At 39.3% G+C, this 27,198-nt stretch overlaps 1 protein-coding gene across 1 annotated transcript in view; it reads right to left on the bottom strand.

Annotated features, from left to right (window-relative positions):
- The window catches only part of LOC122817074 (lysosomal protective protein-like), a 337,956-nt gene that overhangs the window by 28,837 nt on the left and 281,921 nt on the right, over positions 1-27,198 (bottom strand). The window contains exons 12-13 of the mRNA XM_044090226.1: positions 18,636-18,711; positions 17,226-17,315 (exon numbers count right to left, since the gene is read on the bottom strand). Coding sequence (XP_043946161.1) covers positions 17,226-17,315; positions 18,636-18,711 — 166 coding nt within the window. The remainder of the gene's footprint in view (positions 1-17,225; positions 17,316-18,635; positions 18,712-27,198) is intronic.

Raw genomic sequence — 27,198 nt, 5'->3', positions numbered from 1 at the left:
AAAATCTGGAAGTTTAAAAAATTTATTAGAACATGCTGATACTATAATTAATGTGCCACTGTCAGACAAACCTAAAGGCACATATAAATGTTTTAGTTGTACTGCATGCAGGTACATTCATGAAGGACCTTATGTATGTTTGTCACATTTGGATCGTACTATTTCAGTATCAGGTAGATTTACATGTAATACTTCTCATGTAGTTTATATTGCTATGTGTTCTGGATGCACGGCATTCTATATAGGCATGACTACAAGGCAGTTAAACAAACGTATCAAAGAACATTATTATGCTATTAAAATTAAAGATGTAAACAATGCCTTATATAGACATGCTTCTGTTTGCACTGTATATAAGAAGTTTTCTTTTTCAATTTTAGAATATATTAACAAGGATTTGAGGGGGTAATATTAAAAACAAAGTAGAAAGTAAAGAAACCTTGTGGCAACTAAGGCTAGGTGCTGACAGTCCACCTGGACTGAATTCTATTAATATTAAAAGTTTTTAGAAGAAAGTAAGTTAACTGTGTAGATGCATTGTGTGTTTTTAAGTTACATTTACTTGTTTTTAAATGGAATAATAAGTTTATTGAATAATTGGCAAAAGAAAGTAGGGTGTGGATGTTAAGTATTTAAATGGAACAAGTTTTTATATTGTTGTATTTCTGAAGAAATCTTTTCGACGAAAACGTTGAATAAAATTTTGTATGCTGTTTGAGAGTCGTTCCTCTGTTGCTTTCAGTGTTTTTTGGTCAATAATACAGGAGCTTGGGACATATTTATTGGGAAGCTAGGGCATACACACATGATGAAGCACCATGTAGACACAGGCCACTTATAGTATGCCTGAGCGAGTGAAGCAAATCCTAAAACAGGAGCTACAGTAGATGTCAGATCTGGGGGTAATCCAGTAGCCTAGTAGCTTAATTCTGTTTTGACATGTCTTATGACAAAATATAAGCTAATGAATAAGCATTTTAATAAGCAGTAATAGTGTATATTCTTGATACCTAATCTGAACCAGTATTTAATCCAAGAAGTTAGCATAAAAAGTGGGACATGGTGGTACGTGGGGACATCAGCTAAAGATCCCACCAAAATGAATCAAGTTGGTCCATGGAATTGCTAGTGTTGGTCCTGGTTATCAAATGGCATTCAGAAGTCAGCAGACAGTGACTACTACAAAGATTTATTTAAAAAAAATCAGTGGAGCTAGAGCTGAGGAAAAATGGATGGAGATTTAACAATACTATGGTGAAATATAGAGTCTGCATTTGACAAATAGTATATCAAACTACATTTGTGCAGTTGGGATAGTAAGAAGCTTCTTTTTGGACACATGAGGCATATGAGATTGTATTGTAGAATATGATAAATGTTGCAAATTTTTTGAAAAGAATTAATAGTCAGAATTAAAACAACATAAGAGAAAACATTTATTTTTAGCTGTAGTAGGACAAGCAAGTGTACAAGAATTTTGACTCCTTTAGAATAAGATAGTTATAAACTTTTATAATATATTTTAGGACAGTACACTGAAAGGTTTTAACTAATCTATGCATCAACATATGAAGTAGACATTTGTTACAGTGCTGAATGTTGCAAATATAGCTCATTACACTTATTTTTTCTAGCAATGAGAATATTATATCAGTTTAATGAAATGCTGCCTAGGACTGGTGGATCCCATTTATTTTACATTATTGCATTTGCTCCCTGGATGTTTTTGTTAGCATATGGCTATGGTTAGTCACTTGCCAAGTTATTAAACAGGGAAAGCTGGTGGTAGCTGGTTTCAGTGAAATTTAACGTATTTGTTTATTCTTTAAATATACTGTATCACAGCATGGTGGATGTCTAAATAGGTAAAATATGTTAGCCATACAGAGACAATTGGACCTGTGTTTGGTAGGATTAAGGGGCCTAGTATATCTAAATACAGGATTAAGGACAGATCCCATTAAACTGAGATACCCAAGGTCAAGGTAAAGTGGAATAGCGGAGTGTCATGCCTTTTTAAGGTCATGGAAAGTTGAATATGGCAGAGGTAATTTGAGTTTGGAATCCAGAAGATTCTGGGGATGTGTCATAGAAGGAGAGAGAGAGAGAGAGAGGTTGTAGTGAGATCTGAACAGTTGGCTCTGAGATGGAAGTCTATCTATGGTCTGTGATTGCCAGTGAAAGTGCTACTAATGCATTTTTGGAATTATTTAAACCATGGGAGTGCTGGTAAAGATTTTGAGTTTTTCACTTATAAAACCTCCAGGTGTTAAGAGTCTTTATATTGCTTAATGCTTATGATTCTCAGGCAAGAGACTTTTGTGCTGAAAGACTTTTGTACTGAGAAAGACTCAGTTGCTTAGGAGAATTTTTGTTTGCTATAAATTGTTTCACTGTGGGTGCATTTTATAAGATTATCAGCCCTGGAAAGTGTTTAGCATCCCAAAATGAGCACTGCTGCTGCTGTGACTATCGAACTGAGCTGTGTACCACTGCAAAATGCTTTATTCATTTTATTTTACCTGTAATTGTCATTTTATTAATGATTGGGCAAAGTCAGCCCATTTTTCATGCTACATCCAATAAAATGCCTTATGTTTTGAGAGATTATGTATGTTTGCTGCTTGCAACTTTGCATCTGGTGGATTCAGCAGGCAGCTGAAACTTCTCACTGGAATTACAAGTTCAGATTCCACCTGTTAGGGCCAACCAGGACTGAATTCCCTGTAACCAGTGAGAAGGATTTGTGTCTTGTGATTATCTTTATGCTTGGCATTGACACGTCCCTGGAGCCAGTACAGAAGTGCGTTTCTGTCCCTGGAAGATGGGTACATGATGTCAACCATGGCACAAGTGGTACAAATCATACCTACTACTGCATAACATGGCTGCATCCCTACTCAAGCTTCTTAACAATACTGAAGACCTGCAAGTCTATTTAGCAATTTTTTAAAGGCTTGCCAACCAAGAATGTATGAACTGCTCTACGTGGGCCCATACCCTGACAGCACATCTCAAGTGGGAGCCCCTCCATGCTTGTATGGCAATAACTAGCCAAGCTTGCCATTATTTTAATAAGGTAAAAATAGTTTGTTGGCTGTGGCTGGAGTCATTTTGGAGACTCGAGCCCTTAAGTACCATGAGTGAGCTTTCCCCTGGAGTAAGATATTAAGGGTACACCCATTGGAATGAAACACACGGTAACATTTTGTTAGACACCAAAGGAAACAACAGTAAGGAAATGATGATGGAAACTGGTGATAGATTTAAAATGGCTGTGCCAGCAATTGTCAGAAAGTGGGTATGTCAAACCAATCTCCCCAAATTCTGAGAATTTTATAAAACTAGTAGACAGAATATTTTGCTATGGAAATGTGGTGACACCTATGAAAGCATTCGAGAAAACAGCAAATAAAATAAGAACAGCCATGTCTTCTATTCTTAAGCATGGAAAGTGAGGGCATATCACTAAATACTGTACTCGAGAGACTAAGGTAGAAGTTCCCATGCAAACAACCAAGGCATGGAGGGGGGGTAATGATGTATGACCCAGTCTCAACCCAGAAGGTCAAGAGTCAAGGCTACATTCAATTATTGTGCTAAGGAAAAGCTAATAAACTGTTTGAAAAGTGTGAATGGGCAAGAACTACAAAGGCTATTAGATTTTGGCAGAATGATCACTGTTGAATGTACAATACATTTGTAAAAACAAGCTCATTGAGGTGGTGTGCATATGTAGGAAAAATGTTACTCAGTTACTAAGGTGAAGATGCAAACCTAGTTTGGGAAAGTCCTCCATCTAGTAACTATAGTTCCTTTGCTAACCTATGATGTAATAACTAGGAAAGGATTTCCCATTATAAAAGAACATTTGGAAAAAAACTACAGAGTGAAAACACTAAGAAGCCTCTGTAGAGGAGTTAAATACAAGGCAGACTAACCTTTTGATGGAACTAGACACTTCCATTGTCCTACAGTCATTTGACAATACAAGATACCCAAGGTCTGGAGGGGTAACAGTAAGAGGTTATGGAAAAGATCAAGGTATGGATAAATCTGTCTAAAGAAGATGAGAGCTCTGCCCTTGTATTACAGAGGCCCCCCAGCAGTAGACGTTGAATCCCTAGGGAGGAGAGAAGGTCCCCATATTCCACTGTTGGGTCAACTCCATAGGATGAGGTAAATGTTAATACTGAACCACAAGGAAAATGGCCATTAAAAAAGAGAGAGAGAGTTTGGGAGTTTCAGTTTATAAAGGTACCAAAGGAAACACCATTTAATATGTACACCTCCTTCCTGTGCCTGCCATAGTGAATGAGGAGGAGGCAGAGCCATCTACTTCACAAAACATAGAAAGGGAAGAGGATCCCAGTCTAGCCAATCTCCAGATAAGTTTGCTAAGTTTCAAAAGAGTGCAGCAGGAGGATGGAACATTGAGCCATGCCAGGGAGAATATTTTCAGGGTGGTGGGGGAGGAGTCTTGTTGGACACCCACCAGCTTATCCTTATTTTGAAATGCCGAATGACTTGGTCAAGGAGAAACAGGAGACTGTATTGTACTTGCCGGTACCCAACCTATTTAGGCAGGCAGTCATGAAAATGGGTCATTTAGACATGGACAAAAATACAGTGAGGTGACTAGCCATGTTTTATTTGGAAGTTGTCCTAAAAGAAATTAAAAGCTGCTATGCCAGATATCCTGAGTGCCAAAGGACAGTGTCTAACCTGGTCTTTAAAATCCTTTAATCAGTATACCCATAACTGAGGTTCCATTTGAAAGAATCACTGTGGACATTGTGGAGCCATTACTTAGATACAGCAGTGGAGTCCAATATAGCCTAGTAGTGCTAGACTATGTGTCTCAATTCACTTGGGTAGGATAATTAAAGGTCAGTTTCTAAGGAACTCATATTGCTCATCTCCTGTGTCAGGATACCAAAGAAGATCCTAATGAGCCAAGATCCACTCATTTTGTCCAAAATCTGAACACTTTTGCCAAAGTTTCCAAATAAAACAACTAAGAATCTCAGTTTATCATCCCTAGATAGATGGGTTGGTAGACAGATTTAACAGGACTGTGAAATGTATGTTAAGGAAGGTTACTGAAAAAGGTGGGAAGGACAGGGAGCAGTTGTTGCCCTATTTAATGTTCCCAGTCTAGGAGGAATCCCAAACTTCTATTGGATTTAGCCCCATTAAGTTGCTGTATGGTAGACAGCTCAGCGGGCTGTTGGATATAGTGAAAGAGACATGTAAAGAAGAGAATACACCCTTCAGAAGTGTTATTGGTATTATAAAGATTATCAGGAAAGGCAGAGGTGGTGATGCCTATTATGCAGGGGCAAATGGAGAGGGCTCAAGTGAGCCAATAAGGGTCTGTAACAGAAATGTCAGGGATAGGGAGTTTCAAGTGGGATATCAAGTTGTACTTCTAGTCGCTACAACTGAAGACAAGTTCCTGACAAAATATACCAAGGACTTTATGGAACAGTTTAACAAGTCAAAGAGGTGGCTTATAAGTCAGACAAAAAGGAAGGAGGTGTACTAACCAAATTTACCATATAAATATCTTAAAGCCCTGTAGAATAGCACAAGCAAGGGTAGTAGATTTAGTATCTGAGGTCAGGGACTGTAAACTAGAAACAATGGGATATCCAGCCCCAAAACAGTGACAGATTATACTCCTTCTAGCCTCAGAAGCAAAAGATTCAAGAGTTCCTGCTGAGGAGCAGCAACATCTTTTTCACAGATGCCTGGGACTACAACTCTTATTAAACATGAGAGAGACTGTCTCAGAAGAAAAGGTTAATCTAAGACCCTGCAGGGTACCTGGACCCCAAATGCTAAAGTTGGTTGCAATCAGAGTCTACAAGTTATTGGAACAATCTCATAGTGCTCATTCCAAAACTGAGCAGAGTAATCTGGTTTTGTAACAGTTTTAGAAAATTTAACAATGTCTCCACATTTGAGAGCAACCCTATGCCCATGGTGGATGAACCAGTGGAAGAGCTGAGGAAAGGTAGATTCCTAATTAAATGGACTCACAAAAGTTATTAGCAGATTCTCTTAACCAATGAAGCTAAGCTACATGACAGAATGATTATTTTGGTACACCATATTTTGATTTAGTCTCCATGGGGATCCAGCCACATAACAAAGAAGAAAACTGCATTCTACATGACATAAGGATTATTTTGGTACACTGTATTTTCCTTTAGTCTCCATGGGGATCCATAAAGGTTAATGGACCATGGGCTCAAACCCCACCAGTTCTATGATACAGCCTATTTTGATTACATTGCCATCCATTTGGAAGAATGGGATTCTCACCTCACTAAGGTATAAGCAGTTCTAGACTACTAATACTGGGTTTACTTACAATGTCTCAAAATGCAAGACAGGGATGACTGAGGTAAAGAACCAAGGCTACAGAACTAGGAGAAGGTTGATTGGACTCTAAAAAGAAAAAAAGAGGAAGTCAAACAGTGCCCTTTTCTCCAAATGAAACTACTAAGGGCCTTCTTAGGTCTTTCTGGAGACTATTGTGAATTTATTCCACAGTTCACCTCTGTTACCAGCCCCCTTACCAAAATAAACAAGAAGAAGGTACCTGAATGGGTCACAGGGATAACTGAAGCTTAATAGTATTCCAGAAGGCTAAAACAGAGCCTTTGAGGCCCCCTGACTTATTCAAGCTGTTTACAACATACATAGATACTTCTGAGGTTAGGTTGGGGACAGTGCTGACCTACAGATTTTTTCACCAAGAAACTCAGCTAAACAGAAAGTCAGACTGTGTTGTATAGAAGTATATCAAGAATAGATATCCACAGTTGCCCAGTATTAATCTTCTTGTCTCTGAATCATAATAATTTGTGCTATACGTTGTCTAATACTTCTAAAATAGGACTGCAATTTCACTACCTAGGATTTTTAAAAAAATCTAGCAGTACACCTACTATAGTGGCAGAACCTTCACACCCATACAATGGGGTGTCCAGGGGATACAAAATATCTTTACAAACTTCCAGAATAGAGTAAAAATAAGGTTCAACTAGATGTTTTACATACAATCATTTTAAATCATTAGATAACAATCCTATCCTTTCCGACTCCTCAATAAAACAAATTACTTGATTCAATTTATCCCTTGGTGAATTGGTCAAATCCTGATATTTTTGAGTGCATAATGATTGCTCACACATTATACATACTCAACATGATTCATAATCACAGTGTTACCCCACTTCATTCCATTGGTCTGACTACATGATAAGTTCATACTTCTCTAAACGTCTGTATGACTTGCTGATGAGAATATGTTAGATTAAATTGCTTCCTATACTTTCTATAATTATCTATTTATTTATTTATTGACATTTGTTAACCGGGTTTGTCCAACTGGGCTTGTGGCCTATTTTCATTGGAGACCGAGGAGAAAAGCTCCAGTAGTACATTTTAAAACAAGTACAATTTTAAACAATATTGATATAATAGCAGTTATAGCAAAACGATTCACATATGTTGGGTTACATGCATAAAGTTGAAGTTGCATTAAAAAGAAGCTAAGTAACAATTTTACATTGATATAGTTCAATAGGTCAACAATAAACATTTTTTGTTTGTATAAAATTATGCAAATGCATAGTAGACCCATTGGAGAGAGAGAGGTGTAATGAGGTACTAAGTATGGTCCTTTTGAGGGTACATAAAGGGAAGAAAGACTAGGTAGGATCATGGCAAGGGCAGGTTCTGGAATTGAGAAAATAAGCTTTTAGTTCATTTTTAAAGTGTGAGGTGTGGGAGATTGAACGTAAGTCAAGGGGAAGTTTGTTCGAAGCATGGGCAAGGGAGTGTTTGTAGAGTGGTTTGCCTACTGACCTTTTTGGGTGGTAGATTTCAAGTAATTGTTGGTTAGAAGTACGGAGGGTCCGGGATGGGATGTAAATGGAGACTAAGGAAGATAGAGATGGACAGAAGGAGGGTTTATAAAGAATAGAATGTAGCATATGAAATTGATAAGATAGCAGAAATTGGGGAAGTTCATACCATTGAAGAGAGTTTAAAGAAATGCAGTGGTGTGAGTTGTATGGGGAGTTAGTAATGAATCTAGTTATTTTATGGTAAGTCTGTTGGAGTTTGTTTAGAGTGGAGGCCTGGATACTGGTAAGAACTGGAGCAGCGTAGAAGAGGGAGGGGAGGAGGAGTGCCTGGCCCAGGGTAAGTCTATATTCAGGGGTTAGGAATATTTTGTTCCGATATAGCAGACCTAGTTTCTGGTTTGTTTTTTTTATACATTGGAGTATGTGTAGGTTGAACTTGAGTTCGTCATCGATAATGACCCCTAGGAGTTTTGTGTGGGTGTCAGGTTGGATAGTTGTATTGTTAGAAGATGTAATAAAAAAGGAGGTTTTGTGATAAGAAAGAGAATGGGGAAGGAAAAGTAGGAGTTTGGTCTTTTTGGGATTTAGGATCAATAGGTTGTAAGAGAGCCATTGTTCAGTGGATAGTAGGGCCTGTTGGGTCAGGGAGTGTAGTTCAGGAATAGTATTTGAGATGTATATAAGTGTGGAGTTGTCGGCATACTGAATAAGGGAGGATTCTTTGCATGAGGTGTAAAGATCATTGGTGAAGATGTTAAACAAAAGGGGTCCCAAGATGGAGCCTTGGGGAACACCAGTGGAGATGGGAAGGAAAGGTGAGGAGGATGAGAGCCATTTGACAGATTGTTCCCTGCCAGATAGGTAACTATTAAGCCAGGCAAGTGCGGAGGGGGATAGGTGGAGATTTGCGAGTTTGGATAGTAGTAGAGGATGAGAGGCAGCATCGAAGGCTTTGGAGAGATCTAGGAAGAGACAGGAAATGAGTTTATTGTTGTCTAGGACCTCTGCAATGATATGAGTGAAGGAGAGGAGGGCAGTGGTGGTGCTGTGGTGAGGACAAAATCCATGTTGGGTAGGGGGTAAGTAAGTGGTGTGTGAGGAGGTGATTGAGAAGCTGGGAGTGAATACATTTTTCTAATATCCTGGAGAGGGGGGACAGAATGGCAATGGGTCGGTAGTTTTAGAGGTCAGTGGAGTTTCCACCGTTATGAAGAGGGATAGTGGAGAAAGATTTCCAAAGGGTGGGGACAGTTGATTCCAGAATAGATAGATTAATTAGTATAGATATAGGATAGGCAATTGAGTCAGCAGCAAGTTTGAGGAATATAGGAGATAGATTGTCAGTGGAAGGAGAGCAAGGTTTTAGCTTGAGTAGTAGAGATTTGATGTAAGTAATGGGAACTGGCTCAAAAGAAAACAAAGCTGTGTTAGTGGGACTTGGAGAGGTGGGTGTCGAAGTAGAGTTTGGCTTAGAGGTTACCAGATTTTGGATGGAAGAGATAAAGTGTTTATTCAGGAGGGTAGCTGTTTCCTGAGAGGAAGAGTTAGGGTATGGGGAGGGATTAGAGGGCTTTCCAGAATAGAGGATGTTGTTGAGAGTTGACCAAAATTTTCGAGGATTGGATTTGTTGTTAAGCTGAGCAGAGCAGTAGTATAACCTTTTGTCATTAGTTGTATGTTTTTTTAAAAGGTTCCTCAGTTGCCTGTATTTTTGAAGAAAAGGTGGTTGTTTAGTTTTAGTCCATGCTTTTATACTTTCTTTCAGCAATATCTTTTCAAATGCTAATAATGTATTAGTAATTTTAGATGACATATACTTACTTGGGCGGCCATGGTGGTACAGCGGTTAGCGTTGCTCCCTCACAGCAAGAGGTTCTCTGGTTCAATTCTTGGCTGGGGTGCCTTCTGTGCGGAGTCTGCATGTTCTCCCTGTGGTCGTGTGGGTTTCCTCCGGGTGCTCCGGTTTCCTCCCATAGCCCAAAGACATGCTGTAGGTGGATTGGGCACTCTAAATTGGCCCTAGGTGTGAGTGCGTGCATGTGTGTGCCTTCTGTAGAAGGTTGGGTGTCAGGCTGGCAACTCAACACCGTAAAACTCCACTGCCAATCATGAGTGGACAGGTGATCCGCTGTGGTGACCCCTAACCAGGAAAGCCAAAAGAAGAAGAAGAAGATGACATATACTTACTTGTAATTACTGAATTTGGAAACTGTAATCCAACATAATCCAGGGCCCCTGTGTTGTCTGTATCATTTTCACTATATGTTTCAACATTATTGTCCATATCAAACCACACATAGTATATTCCAATAGCTCATCTTCATTAATTTCACTATCATCAGAGTCAATTAATGTCAATGTTTCCACTGATTTAGTCACAACATTTGCTGAATTTTTATGATGATTATTATTGTCATTGTATTATATGTTACAGCTATATGTTTACACACTTCCCTGCAAACATAGCATAGCCTGGGCAGTCAGATATCACAGACTTCCCTGTAACCAGCTCTTACCTGGCACAGGCAGATATTACAAATTTTACTGTAGCTACTGCTTAGCTGGTACAGTCAGATGTTATAACTTCCCTGTTACCAGTATTTACCATTACAATCATGTTGTAACTTCCCTGTTACCAGTATTTACCATTACAATCATGTTGTAACTTCCCTGTTGCCAGTATTTAACCATCACAGTCAGATGTTATAACTTCCCTGTTACCAGTATTTAGTCTTCACAGTCAGATGTTATAACTTCCCTGTTACCAGTATTTACCATTAAAATCATGTTGTAACTTCCCTGTTACCAGTATTTAACCATCACAGTCCGATGTTATAACTTCCCTGTTACCAGTATTTACCATTAAAATCATGTCGTAACTTTCCTGTTACCAGTATTTAACCATCACAGTCAGATGTTATAACTTCCCTGTTACCAGTATTTACCATTAAAATCATGTTATAACTTCCCTGTTACCAGTATTTAGTCTTCACAGTCAGATGTTATAACTTCCCTGTTACCAGTATTTAGTCTTCACAGTAAGATGTTATAACTTTCCTGTTACCAGTATTTAGTCTTCACAGTCAGATGTTATAACTTTCCTGTTACCAGTATTTTTCAATCACAGTCAGATGTTATAACTTCTCTGTTACCATTATTTAGTCATCACAGTAAGATAATATAGCTTCCCTGTTATCAGAAAATAGCCATCCCAGTCAGATGTTAAAACGTCCCTGGTACCAGTATTTTGCCATCACAGTCTGATGTTATAACTTCACTGTTGCCAGTATTTATCCATCATGGTCAGATGTTGTAACTTCCCTGTTACCAGTATTCAGCCATCACAATCAGATGTTATAACTTCCCTGTTACCAGTATTTACCATTACAATCATGTTGTAACTTCCCTTTTACCAGTATTTAACTATCAGAGTCAGATGTTATAACTTTCCTTTACCAGTATTTAACCATCACAGTCAGATGTTATAACTTCCCTGTTACCAGTATTTAAACATCACAGTCAGATGTTGTAACTTCCCCGTTACCAGTATTTAACCATCAGAGATGTTATAACTTTACTTTACCTTACCAGTATTTAACCATCACAGTTAGATGTTATAACTTTCCTGTTACCAGTATTTAAACATCTCAGTCAGATGTTATAACTTCCCTGTTACCAATATTTAACCATCACAGTCAGATGTCATCAATTCCCTTTTACCAGTATTTAAACATCACAGTCAGATGTAACTTCCCTGTTACCAGTATTTAACTATCAGAGTCAGATGTTATAAGTTCCCTGTTATCAGTATTTAGTCATCACAGTCAGATGTTGTAACTTCCCTGTTACCAGTATTTAGTCATCGCAGTCATATGTTATAACTTCCCTGTTATCAGTATTTAGTCTTCACAGTCAGATGTTGTAACTTCCCTGTTACCGGTATTTAACCATCATAGTCAGATATTATAACTTCTCAGTTATTAGTATTCATACATCACAGTCTACTGTTATAACTTCCCTGTTACCAGTATTTAACTATCAGAGTCAGATGTTATAACTTCCCTGTTACCAGTGTTTAGTCATCACAGTCAGATGTTGTAACTTCCCTGTTACCGGTATTTAACCATCACAGTCAGATATTATAACTTCTCAGTTATTAGTACTCATACATCACACTCAGCTGTTATAACTTCCCTGTTACCAGTATTTAATCATCGCAGTCAGATGTTGTAACTTCCCTGTTACCTGTTTTTAACCATCACAGTCAGATGTTGTAACTTCCCTGTTACTGGTATTTAATCATCACAGTCAGATTTTGTAACTTCCCTGTTACCGTATTTAACCATCACAGTCAGATGTTGTAACTTTTCTCTTACCAGTAATTAACAATCACAATCAGATGTTATAACTTCCTTATTACCATTATTTAGACATCATGTTGTGAATACGTATTTTAGGGCGGCCATGGTGGTGCAGCGGTTAGCGTTGCCACCTCACAGCAAGAGGTTCTCTGGTTTGATCCTCAGCTGGGGTGCCTTCTGTGCGGAGTCTGCATGTCCTCCCTGTGGTCACGTGGGTTTCCTCCAGGTGCTCCGGTTTCCTCCCACATCCCAAAGACATGCTGTAGGTGGATTGGACACTCTAAATTGGCCCTAGGTGTGTGCGTGTGTGCCTTCTGTGGAAGGTTGGGCGCCGGGCTGGCAACTCAACACTGTAAAACTCCACTGCCAATCATGAGCGGACAGGTGATCAGCTGTGATGACCCCTAACCGGGAAAAGCCGAAAGAAGAAGAAGAAGAAGTTGTGAATACGTATTTTATCAAGAGGGAGGAGCATAGGGTGACATACAAGAGTAAAGGGAGATGCACACAGGTGGATTATATCCTATGCAGAAGGGCCAGTTTGAAGGAGATTGGAGACTGTAAAGTGATGACGGGGGAAAGTGTAGTTAAGCCGCATAGAATGGTGGTCTGTAGAATGACATTGGTGATCAAGAAGAGGAGGAGGAGTGTGAGGGCAACAACAAGGATTAAATGGTGCAAGTTGAAAAAGGGTGATTGTGAGGTAGAGTTCAGAGAAAAGTTAAGACAGGCACTGGGTGGCAGTGAAGATTTACCGAACAGCTGGGTAACTACAGCAGAGTTAGTAAGGGAGACTGCTAGAAAGGTGCTTGGTGTGACATCTGGACAGAGGAAGGAGGACAAGGAGACCTAGTGGTGGAATGAGGAAGTACAGGAGAGTATGCAGAGAAGGAGGTTGGAGAAGAAGAAGAAGTGGGATTGTCAGAGAGATGAAGAAAGTAGACAGGAGTATAAGGAGATGAGGTGCATGGCAAAGAGAGAGTTGGTGAAGGCTAAGGATAAGGCATATGAAGAGTTGTATGAAAGATTGGACACTAAGGAGGGAGAAAAGGACCTGTACTGATTGGCTAGACAGAGGGACCGAGCTAGGAAAAATGTGCAGCAGGTAAAGGTGATAAAGGATAATGAGGGGAACATACTTACAAGTGAGGAGAGTGTGTTGAGCAGATGGAAAGAGTACTTTGAGGGGTTGCTGAATGAAGAGAATGAGAGGGAGAGAAGGTTGGATGATGTGGGGATAGTGAATCATGAAGTGCAATGGATTAGCAAGGAGGAAGTAAGGATAGCTATGAAGAGGATAAAGAATGGAAAGGCTGTTGGTCCAGATGACATACCTGTGGAAGCATGGAGGTGCTTAGGTGAAATGGCAGTGGAGCTTTTAACCAGATTGTTTAATGAAATTTTGGAAAGTGAGAGGATGCCTGAGGAATGGAGAAGTGTTTTGGTACCTATTTTTAAGAATAAGGGTGATGTGCAGAGCTGTAGTAACTACAGAGGGATTAAATTGGTCAGTCACAGCATGAAGTTATGGGAAAGAGTTGTGGAAGCTAGGTTAAGAAGGGACATGATGATTAGTGATCAGCAGTATGAGAGTGTTCATAGGTTCATAGGTTCATAGGTTGGTACTAGGCTATCGGCCCTAGGGCTTATGCAAGCCTAGCTATAACAATTCCCTAGATATTTCTTCCCACAATATTTACTTCTCTGGACCCCTGTCTAGCAGGGCGACTGACATGATCCTCGGGGTGAATTTCCTATCTCCCATCCAATCATCAAGGTTCCTTTTGAAGAGGGCCAATGAGGCGCTCTGCTTGACATGTATGGGCAGTCTATTCCAGCGTATGGGGAGTCTCTGGGTCAGGAACCTATCCCTCCAGCATATTTTCTTCATTGTGATGACAAGGTTTAGATCCCTGGAGTGTGTGGCTCTGAGGGATTGGGATTTCTTTAAGTGGAGCATTTCCAACAGCTCTGGGTTTGACATGGCCTTGTATGTTAAGCAGAGATTGCCTCTGAGTAGACAATATGCCACAGAGTATAGCTGGAGTTTTTTTAGACAGTCAGCATATGGCATCTGCTTTAGGCCTGTGATTCTTTTAGTGAGGTATTTCTGTGGCCTTTCCAGCTGTTGCAGATGTCTTGTGAGGTACATACCAAACGGGGCATTATACTCTATAATGGGTCTAATGAGGGATGAGTACAGTGGGACAATGACCTCCTTTTTTCTGGACGAAAAGCCCTTAATGATGAGGTGTGTCACATAGAAGGATTTCATGACTGTTGTGGCGATGTGGTTATCAAAAGTGAGACCACTGTCCACCTGTGTCCCTAAGTCTGTCATCACACTTTCGATGTTTAGTGTCCTGCCACCTATGTGGTAATTCATGGGTACATGTTTTTTCCCAAAGGGGATAACTATACATTTCTTGGCATTAAGCTTGAGCCCATGGCTCTGGCACCAGGCATCTGTTTCTGTAAGGCCCTTTTGTAGAATATCCACATCATTTGGGGATTCAATAATGGCTCCCAGTTTGCAGTCATCTGCGAACTTTGTTAGCCAGAGACCCTTAGTGTTGGCCTGTACTTCAGAGAAGTAGATGCCAAACAAGAGTGGTCCCAGGACTGAACCACTTGTCACTTGTCTGGAGCTGGACTTGGAGTCAGCTACTTTTACAGTCTGGGTTCTGTCAGTAAGCCAGTTGGCAACCCATCGAGTGACGTAGGGATTTATGCTCAGCTTAGTAAGTTTATCTAGGATTCCAGAGTGAGGGATGGTGTTGAAGGCCTTGGCAAGGTCCAGATAGGCTGTGTGGACTGCCTTACCCTTGTCCACAGCTCTGGAGACTGATTCAAAGAAGTCAATCAGACTCAGGAGACAAGATCAGCCCTTCACAAATGCAAAATGGGTGGGGTCCAGTGTTTGAAGGTTGCCAATGTCTTTGTTTATAAGTTCCATGATAATGTGTTCCATGCCCTTGCAGATCAGGCTTGTCAGACTGATGGGACGATAGTTCCCGGGATCCAAGGTGGATCCTCCCTTGTGGAGCGGGATAACTGTAGCTGTGCGCCACGCAGTGGGCACGAAGCCTGAGGTGAGGCTATGATTAAACATGACACTTATTTGAGGTGCCAGTTCATTTTGTAGTTCATATAGTACACAGCCTGGGATGTCATCTGGTCCCATGGATGCTTTATTCTTAGCTTTGGAGAGTGCGGTTTCTACCTGTGTGGCCGTGATTATCGGAATTTGGCAATCTTTTGGTATTGAGATGGGCCCTTTAGGGGATGAAAGGGTGGTTACTAATGGAGAAGTACAGAGAAGGTCAGGAGTTGCATTGTGTCTTTGTGGACTTAGAGAAAGCATATGACAGGGTGCCTAGAGAGGAGTTGTGGTATTGTATGAGGAAGTCAGGAGTGGCAGAGAAGTATGTAAGAGTGGTACAGGGTATGCACAAGGGTAGTGTGACAGCGATGAGATCTGCAGTGGGAGTGACAGATGCATTTAAGGTGGAGGTGGGATTACATCAAGGATCAGCTCTGAGCCCTTTTTTATTTGCAGTGGTGATGGACAGATTGACAGACGAAATCAGACAGGAGTCCCCGTGGACTATGATGTTTGCAGATGACATTGTGATATGTAGTGAGAGTACGGAACAGGTTGAGGAGACCCTGGAGAGGTGGAGATATGCTCTAGAGAGAAGAGGAATGAAGGTCAGCAGGACTAAGACAGAATATATGTGTGTGAATGAGAGGGAGGATAGAGGAATGGTGAGGATGCAGGGAGTAGAGTTTGTGAAGGTGGATGAGTTTAAATACTTGGGATCAACAGTTCAGAGTAATGGCGAGTGTGGAAGAGAAGTGAAGAAGAGAGTACAGGCAGGGTGGAGTGGGTGGAGAAGAGTGTCAGGAGTGATTTGTGACTGATGAATTAAAGGACACCAAGAAATCCACACCACCACTATAAAAGGTGAGTACCAGTAAGAGTGAAAGGAAAGGTCTACAAGAGGGTAGTGAGACCAGCTATGTTATATGGTTTGGAGACAGTGGCATTGACAAAAAGGAGTCAGAGCTGGATGTGACAGAGTTAAAGATGTTAAGATTTGCACTGGGTGTGACGAGGGTAGACAGGATTAGGAATAAGTATATTAGGGGGTCAACCAGGGTTGGACAGTTTGGAGACAAAGCCAGAGAGGTGAGATTGCATTGGTTTGGACATGTGCTGAGGAGGGATGCTGGGTATATTGGGAAAAGGATGCTAAGGATGAACCTGCCAGGTAAGAGGAAATGAAGAAGGCCTAAGATAAGGTTTATAGATGTGGTGAGAGAGAACATGCAGTGGTTGGTGTGACAGAGCAAGATGCAGAGGACAGGAAGAAATGGAAACAGATGATCCACTGTGGTGACCCCTAATGGGAACAGCTGAAAGAAAAAGAAGTCAGATGTCATATATTTCCCTGTAAACTGTACCCAGCCAGATGTTATCTTTTTTTTTTTTTACAGTTTTTGAATTATGAAACAGTAGTATACAAGGCTCTACACTTCTAGTTTTGCTTCCAGTAAGACACCAGCGATTTGAGATGGATTTCATTTTCTGACAGACTGCTAACAGCATAGCAACATTTTCCTCACTTGCTGGCTACCTGGCAGTTTACACGTGTCACTGCTAGATAGTCCTTTGCTATTGGAAACCTGTTAGTTACCTGTTGTCAAACAAAGTGAGATGGTCTTCACCTGTTAGTAACCTATTAGTGATCACTTATTACAGTACTCATTTGATAATTTATTAGTAATCAGCCAAAACAGGAAGATATTTTTTCTTCCTCTTTGGTAACATAGTAGTAAACTGCATCACAAGACATTAGTAACTTTTAGGTTAACTGCTCTGTGATTCATTGGTGCTATGAGATGTTTCATCAGCAATCCATTTATCTAAAGTACTAGTCAATGAGAAGTTCCTAAGGAAAGACACTTCATTTCTTACCTCTTGCTGAAGGGATTCCACAAACCACTCAGCTCCAAGGAAGTTGAATATCATGTCCACATCACCATTATAAACCAGAATTCTGTACTTCTGAAAAAGCGGATAACAGAACACCATCAGGGTATTATCTGCTTGCAGCAAAAGTTTTATACAGTAAGAAGTGCTATGTGGCTGTGAAATGTTGTAGGATTTAGTAGAACCATCAAATGTGTAAGTGAACTCTCTGCCTCATGATAAATTTGCCTTCACTCCCAACCCTAATTTATACTTAATTATGCCAAGTCCAAAGAGGTGTCACGTCAGTAATGATTATCTTTTGTTTTAGGGGAATTAGATATTGCTTGGCAACCTTACCTCTGCACACTTTGGCACTGGCTTCTATCAACCAGTACTTTGGCTTTCTTCATACTGGTTCATAACGAAGACACTACTTAACCTTTTTTTTGCTCCTCCACCAGAGTTTTCCTGGTTCCCCTTCCTTTATTGATTTAGCCCATTTGTTCAATTTGGAGTGACACACGGGCATTCCAAGTCTAGGTGACAGTCCTATGACCCATTCTTTCCTAAGTGGGGTGCCTAATCAGCACATTCATTCACCCTGTGGTGAGAGTCTGGTGGTAGGTAGCAGGCAGGTCTCCTTGGAGCTTCCCTCTCCCTATGGCGTCCCATTTAAGCTCCACTCACTGCTCTCTCCTGAAGGACATGTGTCTCTGCATGTTGACTTCTCTTGCACAGAGGTGGCATGTGCTTTCAGGTATAGTACCAAATACTCCCTCGAGATGTCACCTATATGGCAAGCTGAGACACCTTTCCTCTGCCCTGGCAAGGCAAGCCAGCAGTGATGAGTCACTCTCATCCTCCCAACCCCAATTCTTCCAGCATCAGAGGTGTTAGTCAAACCATTGGCATTTGTACCACTTTTGTTTATGTTAGAAAATCCATCTTCTCACTATCAAATGAAAATATGTGTGCATTTCTAATCATCACAGTATGTTTATCGCAAAATTATTAAAGTTAGCCTGTTGAATTAGATAAGCACTACAAATAAGAAAATGGTTTTAAAAAACAGCCTAGATAATAAAAACAAGACAAAGGCAATAAAATAAATCACAAAATGTATGTAAATTAAGCATATTACACGTTTTCAGGCATTCCAAACATTCTAGAAAAGCCTGAAAGAACACTAGTTTAAGAGCTTGTACTCCAGTACTTACCACTACAAAGAAGGGACCAATAATTTTTCATTTTTTGGATGACAATTCAGAAATATTACAGTGCATTTTAGAAAAATACAAAAAGTCACACATGCAATCACAAACGCATAGACATCACTACATAATTAAGAAATCATCTTAGATTTAATACTAATTATAAAGAAAATGCAAAATAAATAGAAAAGCAAAAAGGTACCTGTGCAGCAAGAAGCTTCAGATACTGCTCAGTAACATTCATATATAAATGTTCATAAGCGAGACTCACTTCTATGCTAAAACAAAACAAAAATAAAGAAAAATGGTAACATTAGTAGAGTGTACTGAATGGCAAATCAGGCTTTACCATCTGGTTTGTGCACTTCCTGTCCAGGCCTTACCATCTGGTTTGTGCACTTCCTGTCCAGGTCTTACCATCTGGTCTGTGCACTTCCTGTCCAGGTCTTACCATCTGCTATGTGAACTTCCTGTCCTACATACAGTGCCTTGCACATACTGCAAGGGATAGACTGAATGATGCAGGCCCACTTTGATATGTGATATATCACTTACCTGACAAACTATTAATAAAGACATAATAAAACATATTTCAGTGCAGGACTTTAATTTTAAAGCATAGCTTTATCACAGCTTATTTACTTTCAGTGCTCTAAAAACTCTTTTAAATAGGAAAACAGTTCTCAAATGGAAGCAGTCTGAGAGTGGCTAAATGCCCAAAAGATGGTATGATTATCCATTCTGACAAGCATAGCACAAGAGAACCTAAAGTCTCCCAAAATTTAGTGGCTGGACCTACAGATGGCCTCAATATGGGAGAAGCAACTCCAGGGATTTGTCACTGTACATCGGTTATCAGATAACTCATTCCTGAGGTGTTTATTGAATGTCATTGGCAACTAGGGCTTAGGGCAAAAGGGCCAAAGGGCCCCCTCACCACTAACCACACTACCTGGTGCCCCCATCCTGGTCTGTCTAACACCACCAAATAAATGAAGAAGCACCCTACCAGAGCAGAGCCCTAGGTAGCCGCCTAGTTGGCCTATGCCTAAGGCCGGCTACTCATTGGCTCTAGTAAAGCCGGAAGGAACACTAGTTTAAGAACTTGTACTCCAGTACTTACCACTACAAAGAAGGGACCAATAATTTCTCATTTTTGGATGACAATTCAGAAAAGCATTTCCTCCATCATGAGAGTTTTCCCCCTCCCTGTAATGTCTGTCACTCCCACTAACTGATACGTTTCGATTTCCTTACCTTTTCCACGTTACCAACATGTTTCCCTGTTATTCTGCATCTTCTGATTGTTCCCAAGATCTGCCAAGACAAAACTTTGTAGTCTACATTTTTTCAGCAAAGTTGTGTTCTCTAATGCAATGTGTCCCAGGATATGCTGCAGCATCTAGGTTAATGTTGTTGATACCTCCAAATTTGCCCCCAGGCAATGTTTATGAGTCTCAGCAAGTATTACTTCTAAGCCCTAGCAGAATCATATTATTCTTACCTTTCCTGGCAGTTCTAGTTTAAATATTGTTTTGCATCTTCTAGCTAGGCAAACTAAAACTCCCAGTGCATTTTAAAGGAAATGGAAAACAAAATCTCCTTATATTCATCAGTAAGTACAACTACACTTCCTGTCAAATCTAAAATCTCAACAGTTAGTGACCATGTCAAGAGTACACGGTTACCAAAGGTTTATTATTAGTAATACTGGTATCATCTGATTATTCTAAACTTTATACGAAACATATATTTATTTAAAAATAGTGTGTGTACTGTTTCTGTTCCATAAAAGATGAATTAAACGTCTTATCATCTGCCTGCATTCTTGAACCTGTTGCCAGGCTTAGGATAAACTTAGAAGGGATGTCAGTCTTCATGTGTCTAGTTTTATTAAATTCTACCCACTAGTTACACTGTTTTTCACTGAATTACTCTGTTTCTGGGGTTACTTTCTGAAGTTATATGCCAATGTTAGCTGCATTTCACTAAATTTCTAATCCCTAGCTGTGTAACTTTATAGTCTTGCTCCTGCACAATTGTCAGTAATGTAAATACCTTATTTATGCTATTCCCTTGTTGACAGTGATAACCAAAATTGTTAAATTTTTACTGTACTTTCATATGAGTCATTATACATAATCCACTGGTGGCAATACTCAGCTGCATGCAGTGGTCAGAGAAAGCACTACGGTCAACATAGTCTAGGCTGAAGACCTTGAAGATGACTGGAGAGCAGCAAGAGTTCAAGGAAGTACTCAGAGCTTTTGCAGCTCAAGAAGGAGAAGAGGAAATAGGTAAGTGGAAAACACATGTGTGAAGACTATAAATGTGCCTGAGACAGATATGGAAATATGATACATAAGGAAGGATGGTAGTGGAATAAAGAAGTCCAGGAAGTTATCAAAAGAAAGAAAGAAAGAAGTGCTGTACAAGGTAGAAGATAGAAAATAGCTTCTGTATTACATAATCAAACTTTTAAAAGTTCGAACGTCATATGGTCAACACCATATGATCGAACTTTCAAAAGTTCAAAAATGTAATAAAAAAATAAACAAATAAATAACCTACCTGAATGGTTTAAGCAGGGGGGCAAGCCACCCTGCAACCTCTACACCCCCCGCTCTTTAAATATACCAACTCCGAGATCACACTACAGTGCAGAAAAGGAAATCTCCCTATTCAGCACTGTATGAGATTTCTGTTGAAATGTTTGTACTTTTAAAAGTTCAATCATATGGTGTCGATCATATGACGGTCGAAAGTTCAACAACGTGATATAGACCCTAGAAAATATGGATTAGGTTAAGAAGGAATACTGGTTGGCTAACAAAGAGGCTAAAAGAGCAGCCACAATAACAAAGAACAAGGCATCAAAGACTCTTTACCAGTTTTTGGAAAGGGTCCCTGCTAATGGTACAAAGAAAGTCTAACAAGTTGTAAGGTATAGACAGAAAGATAGCTGTCATCAGACACCCTTCATAAGGGTTGCCATCAACAAACTGTATACCTGCCATGAAAGGCAGATGGATGGAGTACTTCCAGTAGCTTCTGAATGAAGAAAACCCCACATAAGTTGTACTATTCTATGCACAGCTTACAATGAAAGAGGAAAAAGGACCCACCCTAGAAGAAGTAAGAAATGAAGTAAGGCAAAGCAGCAGGCTCAGATAAAGTCAGCAGAGATATTAGAGAAGTATTCTACTGACAGTGTACAAGAACAAAGGGGACATTCACAACTGTGGGCAGTACAGAGGTATCAAGCTGCTGTCACACTGTATGAAAGTGCTACAGAGGTTGATTGATAAACAGAGTAGCAGAAAGCAAGATGGGAGACAAGCAGTTTGGATTTAGATTAGTATGCAGTACAATGTAGATGTTTACAGTGAGACAGATAGTGAGGAAGAAGCTGGAGATGAGGAAAAAAATCCATCTGGATATTCCTAGACTATGAGAAAGCATGTGACAAGGTCCCAAAAAAGCTGATTTGGGCAGTCTTGCAATGGTTCAAAGTCCTGGAAACATTGACAGAATTAGTGTGGGCTATGTACAAAGATCCGATGATCCAAATATTAACACTGATCAGATGCAGAGTTCCCAGTGAGAGTGGGTGTGCATCAGGGCTCATCTCTGAGCCCATTGCTGGTCATACAGGTGATGGACTACATTAACAAATGGGTCACAGTGGACAGGTCAACAAAGTTGTATGCAGATGATGTGGATTTACAGTCAGACTCTGACCAGGAACTTCAGCAAATGATATGGGAATGGAATGCAAAACTGAAGACACAAGGGCTGAAACTGAGTACAGACAAGATAGTTGTCATGGGATCAAATAGGGGAAATCAGAAGAAGCTAAAAATTGAGATAGAAGGGAATATAGTGGAACTGGTTAACAGATTTAAATATCTTTGCAGGAGTGGCTGAGGGAAAGGGGAAGTCTGAATAAGGAGGTCAAATCTAGAATTGAGGTGATGCACCCAACTGGCACAGTATCAGGGTTAGTGAATGATAGAATAATACCAAAGAAGCTGAAACGTAAGATTTGCAAGTCAGTGGTGCAACCAGTGCTTCCATATGACACAGAAACCCGGGTAGTGAAGGAAGAGCAGCTGAGGAAACTAGAGTTAATGGAAATGACGTGCCTAAGACCAGTGGGAAGATGAACACTCTGAAACAGATGAAGAAATGACAACATCACAGCAAAAGCCAAAATAGCTCCACTTGCAAAAAAGGTGAAAGAGAACAGATGACTGTGGTTTGGGCAAATGCAGGAAAGCAGAAGATTTGGTGAAGGTGATTTGGGAGAGACAGAAGAAGGCTAGAGGAAATAAAAACATCCAGCCAAGAAATGGATGGATTGCATTAGTGAATACCTGTAACAGTCAGGCATGATAGTCAAAGAAGGTAGCAAAGTGACAGTGACTAGAAAGAGGTAGCAACAGTTGAGGCAACATCCCAACCCATTGTAGAATAAAATGGAGAAAAGGGGGGGGGGGTTGATGATGATGATGATAATAATAACAACTGTACTTAATGGTACTGCAAACTGTACAGAATGTTTAAATGTTACTCCCAGAATAAATATGTTATACCTGGGTGATACTGTTTTGCAGGAAGTCATTACACCAGAGTCGCTCATTTATACCAATAATAAGTCTTTAAGAATCCCAGTGATTTTATACAATACACTAGGACTGCATTTACTTATCACATTTTTTGTGGCAGCATCTCCTAAAGTATGTCCTGTAAATTATCTGGTAGTTCAGTAACAATCTGGTAAATCCAAAATAAATAAATTCACTGTTTTCTAGCCTTCGGACATAAAGCTGTACCTCAAGACCATTACTACTGGTCGGCAAATTCAGATGCATTAAAACAGAGCATAAATCAGGAGGAAACCAAAGGTTATTTGACAGAACACATTCCTAAAGCTGAAAATTACTACCAAAGCCAGAAGAAGGGGTGGGGCAGAGGGATGGCTGCCCTGGGCACCAACTCATAGAGAGTGCTGAACAGATTGGCAGGTTGTCAACTGTCAGAGGTTTATTTTCTTTTAATGGTAACAATAACTAATTGCTACATTTAAAAATGCAGCATGACAGGTTCCAATTTGTCATTATTGGTGGTGTTGGTGATGGGTGGGCTCCAGGTCATTACTGGTGGTGGTGATGGGTGGGCTCCAGGTCATTATTGGTGGTGTTGGTGATGGGTGGGCTCCAGGTCATTATTGGTGGTGTTGGTGATGGGTGGGCTCCAGGTCATTATTGGTGGTGTTGGTGATGGGTGGGTTCCAGGTCATTATTGGTGGTGGTGGTGATGGGTGGGCTCCAGGTGATTATTGGTGGTAGTGATGGGTGGGGTCCAGGTGAGTGCATTGCCTTGGTGCCAAACTCTGCTGCTACAGCTCTGTAGTCTTTCATTATGGAGGTTTCTATGTATGTATGGCAATGTATGTTTAAATAGTGAGAGATTATGGTACCCAGTACCATTAAAGGTGCAATATTAGATCACTATTTTTGTTTTAAAATATCAGCACTGACCCCAGGCTGTGAGGTACAGGTTCTATTTCCTACTTTGCTTATTCTTTTCCTTTCAATGTGAGTGCCAGGTGCTCAGAATCCTAATCCATCACAAGGCAGGAAGTGGTGAGGGCTTGTTAAAAGAGGTCGAATAATGCTTGTTGAATGTGGAACTTATGCCTATGATTTGTTAAGGAAATCAAACTGCTTAATTAATTAATTGTTTTAAGAAACTGTGTCATGTGCATGGATGTCTCAAAACAAACCACTAAACAAGAATAGTGGGTACAAAAATAAAACAGTGTCAGAAACTTTTCTGTGTGGAAGATTTGCAGTCCATAATCTCTAGTTAATCACTGTATAGTAATCAGATCAGACAATAGTAGTAGAAGTAGCGAACTTAAACTCGTCTTAAGTAAAAAAAAAATAAATAAATAATAAAAAATATATAATTGTACAGAATTACTAAGTATTTGAAAGTAATCCAAGCAAGGCAGGCAGTCTGTTTCCAGTCGAAAGTCTGTGTAGTTAATAAAGGATTTGTGACTGGAAACAGACTGCCTACTTGCTTGGATTACTTTTGAATACGTAGTAATTCTGTACAATTATATATTTTTTATTATTTTTTTTTAATTAAGATGAGTTTAAGTTCGCTACTTCTACTACTATTTTCTCATCTGATTAATTAATATACAGTGATTAACTAGAGATTTATAGACTGAAAATCTTCCACACTGTAACTTGAAGCAGTTTTTCTTGTGCTTCTTTAATTTTTAATAACATTACTTTTGTACCAGTTTGGAGTTCTTAGATTATTTTACTGGATTTTTAAGGACTGCCTACCCATAACCTGTCTCCGAGGTGACTGGCATAAATGATCACAGCATAAAAAGACTTGCCTTCTCACATGTTCCTTTCCTACTAACCTGTAATCTAAAGGTCTATAATGATTTTCATAATCTCCTTACCAAAGAAACAGGTAAGAAGAGCTACAACTGCTCATCCCTCTCCTCCCCGTCCCTTGCACTCAGATGTGTAAACTAAAATTTGATTACAGGTCACCCTCTAACATGCTGGTCAACACAGCCCAGCAGGTTAATGCAAAATAAAAATCAGTGCTGATTGTAAGCAAAGACAAATTCATCAATAATATATACAGTGGGGGACACATGCAGAGTGTTGCTTAAAGTTGGATGTTTTCCTAGTATGCTCCATTAACAAACAAACAAATATGCTTAATCAAAGCATTAAAAGTAGTTGACTTGATATACTTTTGACTAAGTTGAAGGCTTAAAGTGTAGTGCAGTTATTTATGGAAGAAATGGATTGGGCTGTTGAAGCACAGCAATTTTAGGGAGAATCAGTTTGGGAGTCAAAACAGAGTCACCATGTTATGTATTTACCACCCAGTGAAATCAAAAACGTGTTAAGAATGAATTGCAAAATTGATGGCCGACAGCCAGGAAGCAATACACATTGAGTTCTGGAATGTAACTGAGCTGTTTAATTTACATGCAAAAACTGGGCATTGCTACCACTGAGAATGCTAATCACCTGCAGAGGCAGCATGCACTTGTGAGCAGGTTAAATAGCAAATGGCTGAAGTACAAGAAAAAACAGCAGAGGTGATAAAATGACCTTAGCAAATTGAGTTGTACTTCACTGAACTGGAGGCCAAACTAATATACTGATAAATATATCAAAACTAATTATATAAGATTTGGGAGACATAAATTGAAAGGTTAGAACTTAACACAGCACACAATGATTGAAACTGTAGATGCATTTAAGGACCTAGGTATAAGAATCTGTCCAGCTTTGAGTTTTTCTAATCTTATCAACCAATTGGTTAATGATAGCTTTAGAACTATAAGTTGCATAAAAATTTATAAAGTCTAGGAAATCTTAATGATGAAGTTGTTGTTTGTTAGTTATATTAGACTCAAACCTGAATATGGAATAACAATATAGAAACCTTGTAAGAAAACAAGCATGAGTAAACTGGAAAGAGTACAGTGGAAATATACCAAGGGCATCCATGGATGTGAAAATTTAAGTAATTATGAAAGACTAAAATATCTGTACTTGTACAGTGTCTCTTATAGATATCTAAGAAGACACCTTATTCATGTATATAGGGCATTTAGAGACAACTACCTCTGGGAATGTTTGGGATTATCAAAAAGTACTAGAGAATCATCAGATAACCTATGTACAAGATTCTATAGGCAATGGAAATGTACAAATTGGTTCTCCAAGACAGTAGCTGATATATGGAATAAATTAACAAATTACATTAAAGAAGCACCAGTTTAGTTATTTTTAAGGACTGTCTGGTCACTTATTATGGGGACAACTCTTCTGGTATATTGGAAGGCTAGAAGGGCATTAATGCTCATGCTTTAAATGTTTGTATGTATGTGTGTAAAGTACAGAATTACAATTTAATATTTGATGTGTTTTGGAAGGAGACAAAAAAAGAACTTGTTGGTTTATGTGAAAGTTAAAATAATTAAATGAACTAGATATGCCAAAACCTTTTTTTGGCATCATCTCTATGAATCATTTCCCAGTATTAAAAATAGAAGTCTGATATGAAAAAAAGTGTTGAGGAAATTGTGTCAACTGGACAAAAAGTTGACTATAGTTGGGAGAATGTTTTTTGGAACGGGATTATTTTGAAGTAACTTTAAAAATAATTTTGTAGATGTGATAAGGGATACATCATTTCCTGCCACTTTAATGCTATTATCAAATGGGTATGTATTGTGTTGAAACAGAGTAAATTAGTCTACTTAATTAAACATTTATTTTGACAACTGCTTTTGAATCTTATATTTGCTGACCAAGACTGCAGAGGTGAACATTTGAACAAGTAATAAGAGTTTATGTTTTTTATTATACAGATATTTTAATAGCTTTTCCTCACTGGACAATAAGACTGCCTTATTACAGTTTTTGTTCAAAGTGTTAAATAGTCATTGGTGGGGGTGGTAGAATAGAGCTTTGATTAAATAGTTAAGTCTGTTTATTTAAAAAGGATTCTTAAAGCTTTTATGATTGCTGGCCAAGAGAACACTTTGCAGATACAAATGTGCAATTTGCATTTGTGTTCATTGTTATACATGTTTTAGTCATGTCTTTCTTATTTAATAGTAAGGATGTGGTATCATGTGGTATCAATGTGTATATGTAAAAGGTTAAACAATTACCTAAAGAGATGGCATGAAAGGCAAGACACGT

Source organism: Protopterus annectens, chromosome 12.part0, assembly GCF_019279795.1.
Source record: "Protopterus annectens isolate FY-2018-M chromosome 12.part0, PAN1.0, whole genome shotgun sequence".
In the NCBI taxonomy this organism is placed as follows: Eukaryota; Metazoa; Chordata; order Ceratodontiformes; family Protopteridae; genus Protopterus; species Protopterus annectens.
This window is presented reverse-complemented; position numbering and strand designations above follow the sequence as displayed.